The following is a 17,336-nucleotide window of genomic DNA, read 5'->3' as shown; positions in this document are numbered from 1 at the left end:
GTGCATGGAGGCCGAGAGCGGGTGTGGGTGCCATTAACATCTCCAGTACGTGGAGGCCGAGGCACAGTGGATGGCAAGAGGGGCACTGCTTTCCATCCTGCCTCCCCTGAGTTACTCTGAGCCAGCGTCCGGGGTGCCCGCGGGAGATCTTTGCCCGACCTGTGCGGCCCTCTTGGGCCGGGGCTCCTCTGCTGAACTTTGACCAGCAGTGGCCACGGTCTGTTCTGCTCACCTCTCCCACCCCCCAGGCAGAAAGGGGGACAGGAAAGTTTCGGGAGCAAGGAGGATGTGAACTTGGACGTGACTTAGTCTCAGATGCAGAAGAAATGTGTCCGGTGGCCTCACGAATCACCTCCAAATCGAACTGCCTCCTCATCTGGAATGGCTGTTAATATTTAACACAGAGGTGTGTGGTTTCACAATTGGCCCGAGTTATCAATCACAGAGGCCTTCTCTGAGGCAGCATTTGCTGAAAAGGAAAAATACCAGATGTTGGTGCCAATCGGGGTTGCTCGTGAATGTTTAACAACCAGCTCGGTGAGGTGGGGTGGGGGAGGGGAAGGCCTGGTTGTAGCATTTACTGATACTGGTGCCACCGCGGCCACCGTCAAATTCTAAGGAGATGTCCCGGAGCCTGGGGTTGGGCAGAGCTGTGCACAGCGGCTCTCGGGGCTGGTGAGGGCCAGCTCCAGGACACTACTGGTTCCCCGCAGGGCTGACCAGGTCAGGGGTAGCCCCCATCCCCCCAACTCCTGACACACCTCCTCACGCCATGTTCCCCACCACTGCTGGGCAGGGTTTGGCACAAATGACCCAGCTTCAGGTGAGCCAGGGAGAGAGCAACTGTTATGTCTGGCATCAGTGACAAAGTGCTTCTCACACTAGGTGCGAATCCTAGTCGTGCCACTTAATAGCTGTGTGGTCTTGGGCGAGTGCTGTGTCTCAGTTTCCCTCTCTGCGAAGTAGGCATAACATGGCATTTCACAACATCGTTGTGAGGACCTAAGCACATCAAAAGAACATCACAGGCCTCATGCCCCAGAAGATGGGGAGAGAGGTTGTGGAAGGGACTAACCCTTAGGAAGTGCTCGCAGGTGCCAGGTCACAAACCTGGTTTTGCCGTCCCAGGGCGGGCCCTGCAGGCATGTCCTGGGGGCTCTGGGCGGGACCCCTGCTGCCCCGTCCAGGCAGGCGGGGTAGGGGGCGTCCTCAGCACCCTCTGCATCCTGTCCCTGCAGGCGTGGCCAGTGTGGTGGTGTCCTTCTTCCTCTCCATGTACTACAATGTCATCAACGCCTGGGCCTTCTGGTACCTCTTCCACTCCTTCCAGGTGAGCGCACCCGAGCAGGGATCAGAGCGGGAAAGGGGGAGGGCAACAGAGTGCACACTGCCGGCACATGGGTGGAGCGTGGGGGCAGCAGCCTTGAGGGAGTCAGGAGCTGTCAGGAAGTGGTGCGAAGGGCTGGGGCTGGCTGGGCGCCCCCAGCCAAGCAGAGGACTTCTGAGCCAGGGATCCATGGACCCCTGCTGTTGTGTGTGATGTATGTGCACATTTTGGGGGAACAGGCCCATGGCTTTCATCGGGTTCTCTCTGAAGGATGTGACCCCCCCAAAAATATTAAGAACCACTGCAGAGGGGGCCCAGGGGGAAACCTGTGGAGAGAACTGATGGGGAAGGGCTCCACCCACTGAGCATAACAGTACTGGCCTCCCTCCTCTTCCCCCTTCCTGCCTCTCGTCACTTGTCCTTCTAGGTTTCTGACTCCGGGCTGTGCCCCTCCTTTTCTCTACAAAAGTTCTCCTAGAAGGACCATTGTCACCCCTGTAACACAATAGTAGCTATTCCCAAGATTAGACATTTAAAAAATGCATGTCTGATTATAACCATAGCTGATGCTCATTGTAGAAAATGTGGAAGGATAATGGAACATGTAGAGAAGAGAGGACCCTAATTCCACACCGAGAGGTGGTCTTCATATCCAAAATGGCAACTTCCCGTCCACTGCCCATGTTCACGTCTTTTCCTCAGAGTCTGCCTTTCACTATCAGGGACCCCACTCCTGCGGCCTCCTCCCAGATAGGAAAAGAGAGGGAGGAGACAGGAGCTCATGGGCTGGATGCCTTACCCTTTGCCACTGAGCCAAGCCTTCATGGGACAGACCCTACCTCCAAGGCCCAAAAGCTAGATGGGGCCGGTCATGGACTATGAACTGACCCTAATTTGTGAGGCCAGTATCTGGAGCACTTGGGCACAGCCTTGAATCGTTGGGGCCCCAAGGAATGCTTGGGTTAATGACCTCAATCAGGAGTCAGCATCTACGCTCAGAAGGTGCCACATCCACACCCAACTCTGGCTTCCCTGTCCACCCTACCCAGGTCATCTCACTGGAAAATGCCCTGTGCATGTCCCTGACAGGAAGGACTCTGCCCTGAGCATAGCTGTAGCCCCTCATCCTTTCCCTGGCTCAACCTAGAGTTCCATGAAGACTAGCCACAACCTTGCCTGTCCTCTGCCTTCTGGGTGGAGGGCAGCTCCTCTACTCTCCAGCCTGGTAACCATTTCCCTCCTCTGTGCTGGGCTGTCATGTATGGTTGGGCAGGTTGTGCACTGCACAATGCCATTCCAATTAAGGGGTTGCCATACATGTCTCAGGCACTATATGTCTGCATACTTAAGACAGTTTTCCAAAGGTGGAAGCAACGTGTCCTGTAACAAATCAGGATAATCTGACCATTTTCTAAAGGCAAAAATAAAGTGTCTCAAGTAAGGGAGTACTTTTTCCTAACCCTCAGAAGTGTGAAAATCAGTGATTCCTGAAAATCACTTGATTATTCATTCCAGCCTTCAGAGATCCATGGGCCTCTCCCTTATCCCCTCTGCCCTGGAGCCTCCTTCATGGTCACATCGTAATGATAGTACCTGCAGCAACAGACACTCACACTTGCTGTGGACCAGCTGGAGTCACAAGCACTTCAGAACTATTCGCTTGTGTGATCATCACCGCACTGTGTGGTGCTGACACAGCGCGTACCAGAGGCAGAGGGGAGTTGAGTAGCTGGGAGGCTGGATGCGGCAGCCTAGCCACAGGGTCTGTGCTCTTGTCCACCTCCCACCAGGCTGGGCTTTCCAGCTTTTCCCTGGGGGAGCACCGGGATGTTACAAACACAGATGCAGGGATCCCTGCCTGACCCACTGATTCAGAGGGGGAGAGTCTGGGTGCTGAGAATTGGTCAGTTTAAGTCCTTCTGTACTTTAAAGCTTCTCCATGTTGGCTGCTTGCTGGAATCACCTGGGGGAGCTTTTAAAATTCTGAGGCCCGGGCCCTACCCCAGACCAATGAAATCCGAGTCACTGGCGTTGCACCCAGGCATCCGAGTTTTTAAAGCGCCCCCCCCCCCCCTCCGCGAGTGATTAAGTCATGTACGTGTAGCCAAGGTTGGCAGTCAGGCTGGGCTGGGCTGGCAACAGCAGTGGTCCAGTGAATGGACCCAGTCAGCCCCATACGGGCCAGGCAAACCCAAGGGATTGTGGTCTGGGCTTCAGGTCCACAGGGACCCTCCCACCTGACAGGGGCTCGGTGCTGGCTGTCGCCAGACACCTCAGTTCACTCCACATGGCCATTCCTTCCACGAGTCCTCCTCGCTCAGCCGTCAAGCCCGAGTGTCTGTACAGGGCAGCTGGTTTCCAAGAGGGTGAAAGTAACAGTTGCAAGGCCGTGGGATGCCAAGGCCAGGAAGTCACACAGCTTCACTCCACTGCTTTCTGTTGATCAAAGCAAGACACAGGTCAACCCAGGTTCACAGGGAGGGGTAGTGGATGCCACCTCTCAAGAGGAGGAATTGCTGGTGGTCGCCTTTGGAAATATTTTAGGTGGAAGCTAGAAACCAGCTCTTATATTCTAGCAGGTGAGGGGCCCCCTGTTGCTGCCAGGGGTCCTACCAGCATGGGCCCCAAGCACTTTCCAGATGACAGACCTGGGCTCCAGCCACTCATGGGCAGAGTGGCCCTGGCCCATCAGGGAGTGATGCCGTTGGAGCTCATTTCTGTTTCCTGTGAAATACAGGGATTGAACCCAATGGGGTTAGACTTGCTTCTGTCAGTGGAGAGTTTTTGTCTAATGAAATCTGATCAACGAGGGGCTGGTCTTGGCAGAGCAGAGGTGGGACCCCCTAACCCCCTTCCCGCTCCAAGCCAGAATCTACCACCCGCCCCCACTCAGCTCAGAGCTTTTCTTTAGCTCTTGGCCTTGGGTCGTGTTCATTGTACATGCACCATTTAGGCTCTTTTGTTTCTAAGTGACAGAGAGCCCTGTTCAAACTAGTGGAAGCAGAAGAGGCTCTTACTGGCTCTATCTACGAAGTCCAGGAGTGGAACTGCTACAGGCGTAGCTTGACTCAGGCTCAAAGGAAGTCATCAGTGCTGGGTTGTCTCTGTCTTAGATGCAGAAGACGGCTGTGGTGGGGCTGAACTGCATCCCCCTCTAACTTCCAAACCCAGTGCCCGTTGTAGGAAACGCCTGTCTCCACCACCATTTAGTGAGGGCAGGACCCAAGTCTTATTCATGCTAGGACTCGCTAGGGGCTTGTGGAAATAAACAGACCACCCAAATGAGAGCGAGCAGAGGCTGTCTATCCGGAGCTCGTTAGCAGGAGGTCAGCACCTTCACTTGTATTTGGCAGAAACTCCAGGCAGGACAGGCAGAGGAGCGGGAAATCGTGCTAGTGGGAAACGGAGGGCTGCAGGTGTGCCCTGATTGGAGTGTGCTGGCGTGGAAACTGTAGCTGTGTGATTGGTGAGGGGAGCGTATTTGGCTTTTTCCACTTGGTCCTGAGTTGGAGGGAACACAAGTTTGGAAAGCTGCAGCCGGTGACCGAGTCGTGTCCACTCTGGGCTGATTACTGCCGGAATTGTGGTTTGGGTTCCTGGGCTGGTGGCTGCAGAGTTCGTTTGTCAAAGATGGTCCGGCCATTGTCCCTTTGATTTGGTCCCTCAGACCCACCGTAGAGTTGGGCAGATTGGGAGTGCGGAGCCCCTCCCTGCCTGACCCCTCTGCCCAAGCCCCATCCGTGCCCGTGACAAACCCCGATTCCCTGTCTGCCTTCAGGGGCTTCAGCTGCCTGCCCTTTGGGGACCAGCGTCCTCTTCCAAGAGCCTCCTCTCAGGGCCACCTCGTGTCCTCCCCACCCCGACCTTTGGCCTCAGCCCTCACCTCTGCGTATAACGTTTGTCTTGATCCCAAAGGATCCCCTGCCGTGGTCCGTGTGCCCACTGAATGGCAACCGTACGGGCTATGATGAGGAGTGTGAGAAGGCTTCCTCGACGCAGTACTTCTGGTACCGGAAAACCCTCAACATCTCGCCGTCCATCCAGGAGAGCGGGGCAGTGCAGTGGGAGCCAGCGCTGTGCCTCATCCTGGCCTGGCTCCTGGTGTACTTGTGTATCCTGCGGGGCACGGAGTCTACCGGCAAGGTGGGACGGCGGCACGGGGTGTGTGTGTGTGTGTGTGTGAGTGTGTGAGAAAGGCTGCCTCTGCAGTCGAAGGGCAGAAGCTGTGCTGGGCGGGGTGGGGGAGGGCAAGGACAGGGATGCTGGCACGAGTCACCTGCTAGTGACTCTAGAGACGGCCAGCGGTGCTCGAAGTCACAACCCTAAATCTCGAAATGAGGACCTTCCCATTTCCTAAAACGATGAGCATTTCTGTCCCAGCCCCAAACCCGCACCACCCAAGGGGTGCCAAGCAACTAAACAGAGTTTTCCTTGCTTTGAAAACTTCACGTTGGCAGATGTCCCCAAGACACCCTCGGCTCTCAACCCTAGCTGCATAGTGGTACCACCTGGAGAGCTTTTAAAACTCTGCTGTCTCAGTCCTACTGTCAGAGGTTCCAGAATGATCATTATGAGGTCCCCCCTGAGCACTGGGATTTTAAAAGCTCTCCAGGTGATTTTGGGGTGCAGCCGAGTTTCAGAACTCAGCTTTGGTCTAAGCTGCTTTCAGTGACCCTCCAGAGCTGTCGGGCCTGATATAGAAACCTTTTCTCTTTGGTGTGTCCCCAGGTTTATACTCCTGCTGGGGCTGAGACACTTCTTTAATCTGCTCCACGTAGAAAGTTTTCCTGGAGAGTTTCCCTCATCTTCCGTCTCTCTCAAGCTGCAGCAGGCGCTCTTAACCCCCCAGTGTGCCCTGCTCATACTCAGTCTCTCCTCTCACCCTGGGTTAGACATGCACATTGTATCAGTCTTCAGTCCTTCATGGTAGATTTCACTGTCCCACTCCCCTGAGGCTTAGAGAGGGCAAGTCCTGCCCAAGCGCACCAAGTAGTGAGGATGGAGCCAGGCAGACCCAGCTTTGCCCCAGAAACTCCCCATCATCTCAGTCTGGTGAGCCACCTCCTGTTTGCTGACACTTTTCATGACTTAATCCCCCAGCTTTTCCCTTCTGAAGGTCCTAAGAGTCCACCTGTCCTCATCCTCTTGGCCATCTGAGTTGCCTTCTCCAGCCCCACCATGTGTTTCTTGAGGCATCAAGACCAGAACTACCCACGGTATTTTAGGTGTCCTGTGATGCCCCAGCACCATGCCTAGTAGGACATCTTCTTTTGGTTTCCGAGACCTCGTGGTGGCCAGCATCTTAGCCCTAACAACACCCCATCTCACCGCCGAACTGAGGGACTAGTGAATCTTCCTGGGGAAAGCTTAGAGTCTGCGGCAACTCACTCTGTCCCGTCTTGAAGCTTGCCCGATAGTTTATGCTCATAAAATTTCTTCAGTTGGTCTATGCCAGATTATCATGACCATGATCCAAAAGATCCGAGGGCAGTGTCTGCAAACTTGGAGATTTAATGAGGCCATCCCTTTACCAGATCATTTAGAAACTTGTTAGATAAGGACATGTCGTGCCATGAAAACTTACTCATTCTTAGTGTCTGTTTCCTCTGCTTAAGCCACACCTCTCTCCATGACAGAAGTGTCCCAACAGCTCTCTTTAGTTATTTTTTTAAATTGAAGTATAGCTGATTTACAGTGTTGTGTTAGTTTCTGGGGTATAGCAAAGTGATTCATTTATATACATTCTTTTTCACATTCTTTTCCATTATGGTTTATTACAGGATATTTAATATAGTTCCCTGTACTATCCAATAGGACCTTGTTGTTTATTGATCCTATATATAATAGTTTGCAACTGCTAATCCCAAACCCCCAATCCAACCCTCCCCTGTTCTCTATGTCCGTGAGTCTCTTTCTGTTTTGTAGATAAGTTCATTTGTGTCATATTTTGGATTCCACATGTAAATGAGATCATATGGTGTTTGTCCTTCTCTTTCTGACGTACTTAGTATGATCATCTCTGGGTCCATCCGTGTTGCTGCAGATGGCATGATTTCATTCTTTTTATGGCTGAGTAATAGTCCATTGTTTACATACACCACATCTTCTTTACCCATTCATCTGTCGATGGACATTTAGGTTGTTTCCATGTCTTGGCTATTGCAAACAGTGCTGCTGTGAACATAGGGGTGCATGTAGCTTTTTGAATTATAATTTTGTCTGGATATATGCCCAGGAGTGGGATTGCTGGATCACATGGCAACTCTATTTTTCGTTTTCTGAGGAACTTCCACACTAGTTTTCCATAGTGGCTGCACCAACTTACACTCCCACCCACAGTGTAGGAGGGTTCCCTTTTCTCCACACCCTCTCTAGCATTTGTTATTTGTAGACTTTTTGATGATGGCCATTCTGACCAGTGTGAGGTGATACCTCATTGCAGTTTTGATTTGCATTTCTCTAATGATTAGCGATGTTGAGCATTCTTTCATGTGTTTGTTGGCAATCTGTTTGTCTTCTTTGGAGAAATGTTTATTTAGGTCTTCTGCCCATTTTTGGATTGGGTTGTGTTTTGTTGTTGTTGAGTTGTATGAGCTCCAACAGCTCTATTTATGGGAATTAATTTTGTTAAAGACTGTGTGCCATATCCTGGCCTTCTCTGTTGGAATCTGCTTTTTACCCCTCCAGATTATTTAGAAATGTTTTTTTTTTTTTCAGATTATTTAGAGATGGTTTTTCCCAATAGTTCACGCTGGATCATGTGTCCAGCAAACCTGCCAGCTTCCCTGATGGGGGAGAAGTGAGCCAGCCTGGTCTCGACTCCAGAGAGCCTTCCGGGAAACTTGTTCACCTGAGGGGAAGGGGGGAGATTCCAAGGGCTTGCTCTGAGTGTCCTCTAAGTGTCCAGTGGTTACCGACATTGGTCACCCCTCCCCTGTTGTCTCTTGCTTTCCTTCAGCTCACTGGCCGGATGCCCTCTCTTTCCACCTATCCATTTCCACCTCAGACCTGGTTTTTCTTGTAATCTCAGGTGGATTTATTACTCATCTCAAGTTCAGTGTTTTCAGTTAAGAAGCAGTCATAAAAGACACACCCCACTTCTGCCTGCCATTCCCAGGGTGAGAGGGGACAGAGCACCACTCTGGTGACCTTGGAAATTCATGGGAAGATGGGTGCCACACCTCAGTGGGAATGTCGGGCCAGGTGCAACTCAGGCTCATCTGGACTTGGGTCACCAGCTATATTTCTCATAGGAGGATGTAAACATTAAGGGAACTGCTCTCACCAAAAACAAACAAACAAACTTGCAAAGTATTTCACTGCTTTATATATGGGGCTCTTGTGCACATACAAGTTGATATAGAGAAAAAAAAATTCCAGTCCTGGATGGGCATCCATGCACTTGAAGGTCCCTATTGTAAGGCTTTGTAAAAGTTAAAATTACCCAGAATACGAGAGGCTACTTCTAAATCCACCATGGAAAGCAAAGATAAAACATCATTGAACCCATGACATATGTCAGCAGGGAAAGGTTTTGGTTCACAGAAAATTCCATCAATTTTAAAGCCTCTGGAAGTGAGGCCTTTCATAAAAAATCACTGAATTTCTATTGTATTTATTATAGGAACACCAGTGGTCAAGACTTTTCCTTTATGGCACCCATGGCTAAGCTTCTCTCAGGCTGCAGTCCTGGGGATACCTGACCTTCCTCCAAGCTCTTGGACTTTTTTTTTTTCCTTTCAGAGACAATATAAATCTTGTGATTGTGCTTCCTGCTTTGCTTGGGCCACGAGGAAGCTCAGAGATCGATCTGGCTCAGAAACTGGGTAGCACCTCACACACCTATTCTGTGGGCTGCCTTTTTCTTTGGGCTTATCTTACTGGATTGCCCACATTTTCTTTTTACACAGATATCTTTATCTAGCAGTTTTAACATGTTAATGTGATGATGTATTTTTGTGGGCTGCCTCAAATCCTTTCTGGAAGAAGTTCGAGTTGAAGGGAGGGTGGAGGACAGAGGTCTCTAGGACCTGTTCCCTCTTCTCCACTAAATAAGAGATTTCCTGGTGGTCACACACGTGGGCATCCACATCCCACCACCCAGTTTCCCAAACTCGGAACCTGTGCCTGACCAAGACTCTCGATACCTTTCCAGCTATCAGTAGCCCAAACAGCCAGGACAGTGCCATGGTTTTTTGTGGGGATGGCGGGTCTGCCCTGGGCAAAAGGGTCCTGTAGTCACTGCATCTCCAGGAGGCTGACCCTGCCCTCTGCTGCCCACAGGTGGTGTACTTCACTGCGTTGCTGCCCTACTGCGTGCTCGTCATCTACCTGGTCAGGGGCCTCACGCTCCACGGAGCCACCAACGGCCTGGCATACATGTTCACTCCCAAGGTATGGGCTGGAGGGGAGGGGTCCCGAGGGCACCCCCATTCATCCTGCCACCTTCCAGGATGGGTGGAAGGGGGAAGACCAAGGGTTGGGGAAACAGTAGTGGACCCGGGGAAGGTGGGTGTGAGCCCGCCAGGCAGTGGAGGGGCGTGGATTCCGTCCTCAGACAGGCAGTCCCTATGCCCTGCTAATTCTGGGGCATTACATCTTCCGTCCACTCTCCTCTTGCTACCCCAGCCCCACATCAGGCCTTCACCCCAGTCTCACCCCAAACCCTCCCTCCAGCCTGTGGACCAAGCTGTTTACCAGGAGCGTCACGCCAGTCAGCTCACCCTCCTGCTCGCACCTCCATGCACCCCGCTCCCGACAGGGGTGCATCCATACTCCGCAGGGCTCTCCGTGATCCAGTCCCAGGCACCCCGCTCCTCAGTCACCCCATAACTGATGCTAATCAAGGGAGGCCACCATTGCCTTTGGGGCAGGACAAGTTATTCATTTAGCAAATCTGGTCCCTGGAAACAAAATGACTTTGGCAGCACCCCGCCATTAGTGCCCCCATCACATTCCAAATGCCCCCTAACATTAGTGCTGCGGTACAACCCAGACCTAGACACCAGCACCGCCATTTCTGGAGGCCCAGACCCGTGCAGTGCCTGGGTCATGGATCAGGGGCTCAGTACCTTTAAAACTTATTTTATCCTACACTTTTCAATTGCACACCTCCTGCGGGTGAGAGGCAGTGGAGGGTAGGACAAGAGGATGCGTTTTATCTGCTGAGGACCGGGCTGGGCACGCATGGGGCCGGGAGAGCTGGGTTCGGGCCCCAGGCCTGCATCTGGCTGGCTGTGTGCCATGGGCAATTTCTTTCCCCTCTCTGGGCCTCCTCCCCCCTGCTGATCTGGGAGTCTGGGATTCCCACCCGGGGTTCTCCAGCCTTGTCCCTGCTGGCTTTCCAGATGGAGCAGCTGGCCAACCCGAAGGCCTGGATCAACGCAGCCACCCAGATCTTCTTCTCGCTCGGCTTGGGGTTCGGCAGCCTCATCGCCTTCGCCAGCTACAACGAGCCCTCCAACAACTGCCAGAAGCACGCCGTCATCGTGTCCATCATCAACAGTTCCACCTCCATCTTTGCCAGCGTCGTCACCTTCTCCATCTATGGCTTCAAGGCCACCTTCAACTACGAGAGCTGCTTGAACAAGTAAGCCTGGGTCATCCGGTGGGCCCCAGGCCTCAAGGCGGGGGCAGTGGGCCTCTAAAGGCCCGAGCTGAAAGGGCCTGTGGGAGGAGGCAGACACCAGAAGTCAAGGGGTGTGGGGCAAAGGGCACCGGCTTTGCTGTCCTCAACCCGGGGTCAAATCGGAACCACCAGCAGCTGATAAGCATAAGGCAAGCCGGCGTCTGCCTGCAGGGACGAGGGCAGCTTTGTGTATTCAAAGCACTTAGCGCCAATAGGGCCTTCAACAGATAAACCTTAGCTGCTTCTACCCCATCTCCCCCCTCAGAAGTAACCAAGAGCTCTCCAGCTGAGCCCTGGAGATTGCAGGATCTACTTTCTGCTGCCCCTTACCCAAAATGTAAGAAACATCATCCAGAAGGCATGCTGTCCAATACAGTGGTCACTAGCCACAGGGGGCTGGTGTAAACATTTAAATGTAAATTGATTTAAAATTAACTAAAATTTGGGGGACTTCCCTGGTGGTGCAGTGGTTGAGAATCCGCCTGCCAATGCAGGGGACACAGGTCCGAGCCCTGGTCCGGGAAGATCCCACATGCCACGGAGCAACTAAGCCTGTGCGCCACAACTACTGAGCCCGCGCGCCTAGAGCCCATGCACTGCAACAAGAGAAGCCACTGCAATGAGAAGCCCGTGCACTGCAACGAAGAGTAGCCCCCGCTCACCGCAACTAGAGAAAGCCTGCGTGGAGCAATGAAGACCCAGTGCAGCCAAAAATAAAATAAATGAGTTAAAAAAAATTAACTAAAATTTTAAATTGATTTAAATTGGTTTCCATTTCAATGTAAATTCTTTTAAATCAGTTCCTCAGTTGCACTAGCCTCATTAGAGTACTCAGTTGCCACATGTGGCTAGTGGGTACCATATTGGACAGCACTGATGGAGAACGTTCCAATCATCACAGGAAGTTCTGTCAGACAATGTTGGTCCAGAGATTAAAATAGCCCAGCTGCGGGGGTTTGGTTCCTTTGATCATCACTGTTCCTATCTGAGGCTTCTTCAAAGCCGTTCACAATCACTCTGCCCTTTAAAAGCTCACCAGTCAACAGATTCCCTTTGTTGGAGCGACCTCACCTAATCAGAAGAGGCAGAGGGTTTTGTAATCAGCGACGGTTAATCGGCTGCCCTGCTCTGCAGGGTGATTCTGCTGCTGACCAACTCTTTCGACCTTGAAGATGGCTTTTTGACAGTCAGCAACCTGGAGGAGGTGAAAAGTTACCTGGCGTCTGCCTACCCCAGCAAGTACAGCGAGGTGTTCCCACAGATTAAAAACTGCAGCTTGGAATCGGAGCTGGAAACGGTAAGGTGCTGGCAAGGTCTTTGGGAGCTTCGGGCCCTTTGGGAGCTGTTCTAGAGAAAGTGCAACTTGAGGGGTATGCACACCCCGTGAAAATCAGGGAAAACTCGGGACTTCCCTGGCAGTCCAATGGTTAAGACTCCACGCTTTCACTGCAGGGGGCACGGGTTTGATCCCTGGTCGGGGAGCTAAGATCCCACATGCTGTGCGTGGTGTGAAAACAAACAAAAAAACCAAAACAACAACAACAAAATATATATATATGTATCTCCTTCCTTGTGCCTCTTAGAGGACGAGGACTCTGCCCACTAGTCTCCCCGAGTGCTGCACGGGAATCCCAGTCTCTACACAGTTCCTTTGGGTTCCCTGTGTCCTTTCTTCCTTTAAATTTTCTCTTTTTAAAATTGAAAAATAGAGGAAAGTATAAAGAATAATATAACAAACACATCTATCCACCTCTCAGAATGAAAAATTGTAAATATTTTGTCATTGTGGGCTCCGATTTTTTTTATGTAAAAGAAAACATTTCAAGGATAAAGATAAAATCCCTTTTGTTACTGTCCCCAAAGCTTTCACTACTCCCCAGAGGCCAGAACTTTTTTTTTTTTTTTTTTTTTTTTTTTTTTTTGCGGTATGCGGGCCTCTCACTGCTGTGGCCTCTCCCGCCGCGGAGCACAGGCTCCGGACGTGCAGTCCCAGCGGCCACGGCTCACGGGCCCAGCCGCTCCGCGGCATGTGGGATCCTCCCGGACCGGGGCACGAACCCACGTCCCCTGCATCTGCAGGCGGACTCTCAACCACTGCGCCACCAGGGAAGCCCTGTAAGAGCTACATTTTATTCCATCATTCAAATATCCTACAATTTACTGGACCCAGGCCAGCGGCAGTAGAAGCCCAAAGTCCTAACCACTGGACAACCAGGAAGTTCCCTATGGATTCCCTTACTGATAGACATTTGGGTTTTTCCAAAAAACTTTTGCTACTAAAATCACCTTTATTTATATTTTACAGAATTATATTTGCTATGCTGGTAACTTTTTTTTTTTTTTTTAACAATTGAAGTATTGTGTTACTTTCTTACATACATCAAAGTGAGTCAGTTATACATATATATTCTTTTTCATATTCTTTTCCGTTATGGGATATTACAGGATATTGAATATAGTTCCCTGTGCTGTAGAATACTACCTTCTGGTTTATCCATTCTATATGTATAGTTTCCATCTGCAGGTCCGAAACCCCCAATCAAACCCTCCCCCAACCCCGCTAGGCAACCACAAGTCTATTCTCTATGTATGTGAGTCTTTTGTTCTTTCATAGATAAGTTCATTTGTCATATTTAGTTTTTCAAACTTTGTTGAATTTAATTTTATTTTATATTGGGGTATAGTTGATTTACACTCTTGTGTTTGTTTTAGACATCCAGCAACCTGATTCAGTTATACGTAGATACAGATCTATTCTTTTTCAGATTCTTTTCCCCTATAGGTTATTAAAGGGTGTTGAGTAGAATCCCTGTGCTACAGAGTAGGTCTTTGTTGGTATCTCTTTTATATATATTAGTGTGTATATGTTAATCACAACCTCCCAAGTTATACCTCCTCCACCCCACTTTTCCCATTTGGTAACTGTTAAGTTTCTTTTCTAAATCTGAGAGTCTGTTTCTGTTTTGTAAATTGGTACATTTGTATCACTTTTCAGCTTCCACCTGTAAATGATGTCATATGATATTTGTCGTTATCTGTCTGACTTACTTCACTTAGTATGATCATCTCTAGGTCCATCCTTGTTGCTGCAAATGGCATTATTTCAATTTTTATGGCTGAGTAATATTCCGTCGCATATATTCACATCTTTTCTATCCATTTCTCTGTCAATGGACATTCTGGTTGCTTCCATGTCTTGGCTATTGTAAACAGTGTGGCAGTAAAGGTTGGGTGCGTCTTTCCGAATGACGGTGCTCTCTGGGACTACGCCCGTGACTGGGACTGCAGGATCGTATGGTGGCTCTATTTTTAGTTTTTTAAAGAAGCTGCAGATTGTTCGCCATAGTGGCTGTCACAGCTTTCCACTCCCACCAGCAGCGTGTAGGCAGCTTCCCTTTTCTCCACACCCTATTCTGCATTTATGCTTTGTGGACGTTTGTTGATGGCCATTCTGACTGGTGCGAGATAATACCTTGTCCAAGTTTTGATTTGCATTTCTCTAATAATTAGCAATGTTGAATATCTATCCCTGTGCTTTTTTTTTTTTTTTAACAGTGTGAGTAAAGCTAAACTCTTGAAACTGGCTTCTTGAAAGTCGGCCCTGTTTTGAATTCTTTTTCCGTTACCTACAACAGGACATTTCTTTAGACCAGGGGTCATTTACTGCCCCGCAGGCTTTGGGAATATTAAGTGCCCATAAGCCCCCTTTTAAAGATGTTGTTATGAGAAACGGCCACAAGGCGGCAGCATTTCTTCATGCCCCACTCTGGTAACTCCAGCAACCAGAGACTTAGAGAAAGTCATATTCCTGGGTTGTAAATTACATGGACAATGCCCGAAGAAAACCCCGAGGGTTTACATCTCGTCTCGTTACTTCATCCCCTCACCGCGCAGACTGATCCCCAACCCCTGCAAAAGTGCTATGCAGATGGTGCTGTGGTACATACAGGGGGCGCCTCTAAGGAACGAGGCCAGAGGTGGGAACCCCACCACCAAACCCATGAAGACCAGGTGACTTTTCAAAGCTCTTCCTACCCAGAGGGTCCACCGTCCTTTGGGTGCACTAGGCTTGCTTCAGCTGTAGGAGGACCTGCCTGGATCTGGAGATTGTAGTCCCATGCAGAGGGGACCAGGCACTACAGGTCCAAGGGGTGGGGCTCGTTTGCCGGCACATCCTGCCCACCCAGCTCCCTCAGCCCCAGCATACTCCAGACTTGGGACCCAATCCTGCTCAGGCTCCAGGGATGTGACACCAGCCCAGGTCACCGAGGCCTCAGGGCAATATAGTAGGCGTTTTTTCCCTCTTTTTTCTTTAAATTTAATTTTTACTTTCTGTTGGAGTATGGTTGATTTACAGTGCTATGTTTGAGTTTTACAGCAGCTTGATTTAGTTATACATGTACCTGTTCTCTTTCAGATTCTATTCCCACGTAGGTTATTACTGAGTGTTGAGTAGAGGTCCCTGTGCTCTCTAGTAGGTCCTCACTGGTTATCTATTTTTATACATATATATGTGTGTGTGTATATATATATACATATATATACATATATATATACATATATTAGTGTGTATGTGTTAATCCCAACCTTCTAATTTCTCTCTCCCCCCTCTGCAACTCTCCCCTTTGGCAACTCTGAATTTCTTTTCTAAGGCTGTGACTCTGTTTTTGTTTGGTCAGTTACTCTATTTGTATCTGATTTTAGATTCCACGTGTAAGTGATATCATATGATATTTGTCTTACTGTGTCTGAGTTACTGGACCTAGTGAGATCATCTCCTGATCCATCCATGTTGGTGCAAATGGCATGATTTCATTGTGTTTTCTGGCTGGGAAATAGTCCACTGTGTATATGTAGTGCATCTTGTTTATCCATTCATTAATCTCGGTGGATTTTCGGTAGTTTTGATGCCTCGGCTATCGTAAATCTTACTGCAATGACCATTGGGGTGCATGTGTGTATTTGAAAGATGCTTTTCTCCGGATATTTGCCCAGGAGTGGGATTGCTGGAGATTATGGGAGCTCTATTTTTCGGTTTTTAAGGACCTTCCCTACTGCTCTTCATTGTGGCTATTACCAATTTACCTTCCTCCCAACAGCATTGTTGGGTTCCCCTTTCTCCACGTCCTCTGCTGCATTTATTCTTTGGAGAATTTTTGATGATTGGTGCCAGGGGATAACTCGTCATTTTGATTTCCATTTTTCTACTCGTTGGCGACGCTGAACATCTTTTCACGTGCTTTAAAACAAAAAAACACAACAGGGTGAGTAAAGTTAATCTCTTGAAATTGTTTTGAAAGTCGGCCCTGTTTTGAGTTCTTTTTCCGTTACCTACAACAGGACATTTCTTGAGAGCAGGGATCATTTAGTGCCCCGCAGGCCTTGTGAATATTAAGCGACCATGAGCAGTGTTTTAAGGATGTTGTTATGAGAAGCGGCCACAAGGCGGCAGCACTTCTTCATGCCCCGCTCTGGTAACTCGGGCAACCATAGGCTTAGAGAAAGCTGTGTTCCTGGGTTCTAAATTACATGGAAAACGCCGGAAGAAAACCCCAAGGGCCTCTGTCTGGATACTTCCCACCCCCCTCACCCTGCAGACTGATTCCCAACCCCTACAGTAGTGCTATGCTGATGGTGCCATGGTTCGTAGGTGGGGCGTCTCTAAGGAAGGAGGCTGGAGGTGGGAACCCCACCAGCAGGAGCCGTGGAGATCCGGTGTCTTTTCACAGCTCTTTCCTCCCAGCAGGTCCACCATCCTTTGGGTGCACTAGGCTTGCTTCAGCAGTAGGAGGACCCGTGTGGATCCGGAGATTGTAGTCCCACGCAGAGGGGACTAGGCACCACAGATACAAGGGTGGGGCTTGTTTGCTGGCACATCCTCCCCAGCTCCCTCAGCCCCATGACAGCTCAGCCGTGGATCCCAAGCCTGCTCAGGCTCCAAGAATGTGACACCAGTCCTGGTCACCGAGGCCTCAGGGCAATATAGTCTGCATTTTTTCCCTCTTTTTTAAATTTATTTTTTATTTTCTATTAGAGTATGGTTGATTTACAATGCTGTGTTTGAGTTTCACAGCAGCTTGATTCAGTTATACATATACAAGAACGAACCTATTCTCTTTCGGATTCTTTTCCCACATAGGTTATTACTGAGTGTTGAGTAGAAGTCCCTGTGCTCTCCAGTAGGTGCTCATTGATTATCTGTTTTATAATTATATATATACATACATATTAGTGTGTATGTATTAATCCCAACCTCCTAATTTCTGTCGCCCCCCTTTGGTAACTCTAAATTATCTAAGGCTGTGAGTCTGTTTTTGTTTTGTCAATTAGTTCATCTGTATCTTTTTAGATTCCACCTGTGATATCATATATTTGTCTTAC

The 17,336-nt window shown here is 49.7% G+C and overlaps 1 protein-coding gene across 2 annotated transcripts in view; it reads left to right on the top strand.

Annotated features, from left to right (window-relative positions):
* SLC6A20 (solute carrier family 6 member 20) overlaps positions 1-17,336 on the top strand; it is a 90,406-nt gene that overhangs the window by 62,855 nt on the left and 10,215 nt on the right. For both annotated transcript variants that reach the window (XM_029244085.1, XM_029244084.1), the window contains 5 exons: positions 1,239-1,330; positions 5,243-5,470; positions 9,611-9,721; positions 10,675-10,916; positions 12,090-12,252. In XM_029244085.1, the coding sequence (XP_029099918.1) occupies positions 1,239-1,330; positions 5,243-5,470; positions 9,611-9,721; positions 10,675-10,916; positions 12,090-12,252 (836 nt within the window). The remainder of the gene's footprint in view (positions 1-1,238; positions 1,331-5,242; positions 5,471-9,610; positions 9,722-10,674; positions 10,917-12,089; positions 12,253-17,336) is intronic.

This window comes from Monodon monoceros, unplaced genomic scaffold (assembly GCF_005190385.1).
Source record: "Monodon monoceros isolate NGI ecotype Baffin Bay Population unplaced genomic scaffold, NGI_Narwhal_1 Super_Scaffold_3, whole genome shotgun sequence".
NCBI classification, from domain to species: Eukaryota; Metazoa; Chordata; class Mammalia; order Artiodactyla; family Monodontidae; genus Monodon; species Monodon monoceros.
Note: the sequence above shows the minus strand (reverse complement) of the source record. Positions and strands in the feature narration are given on the sequence as shown.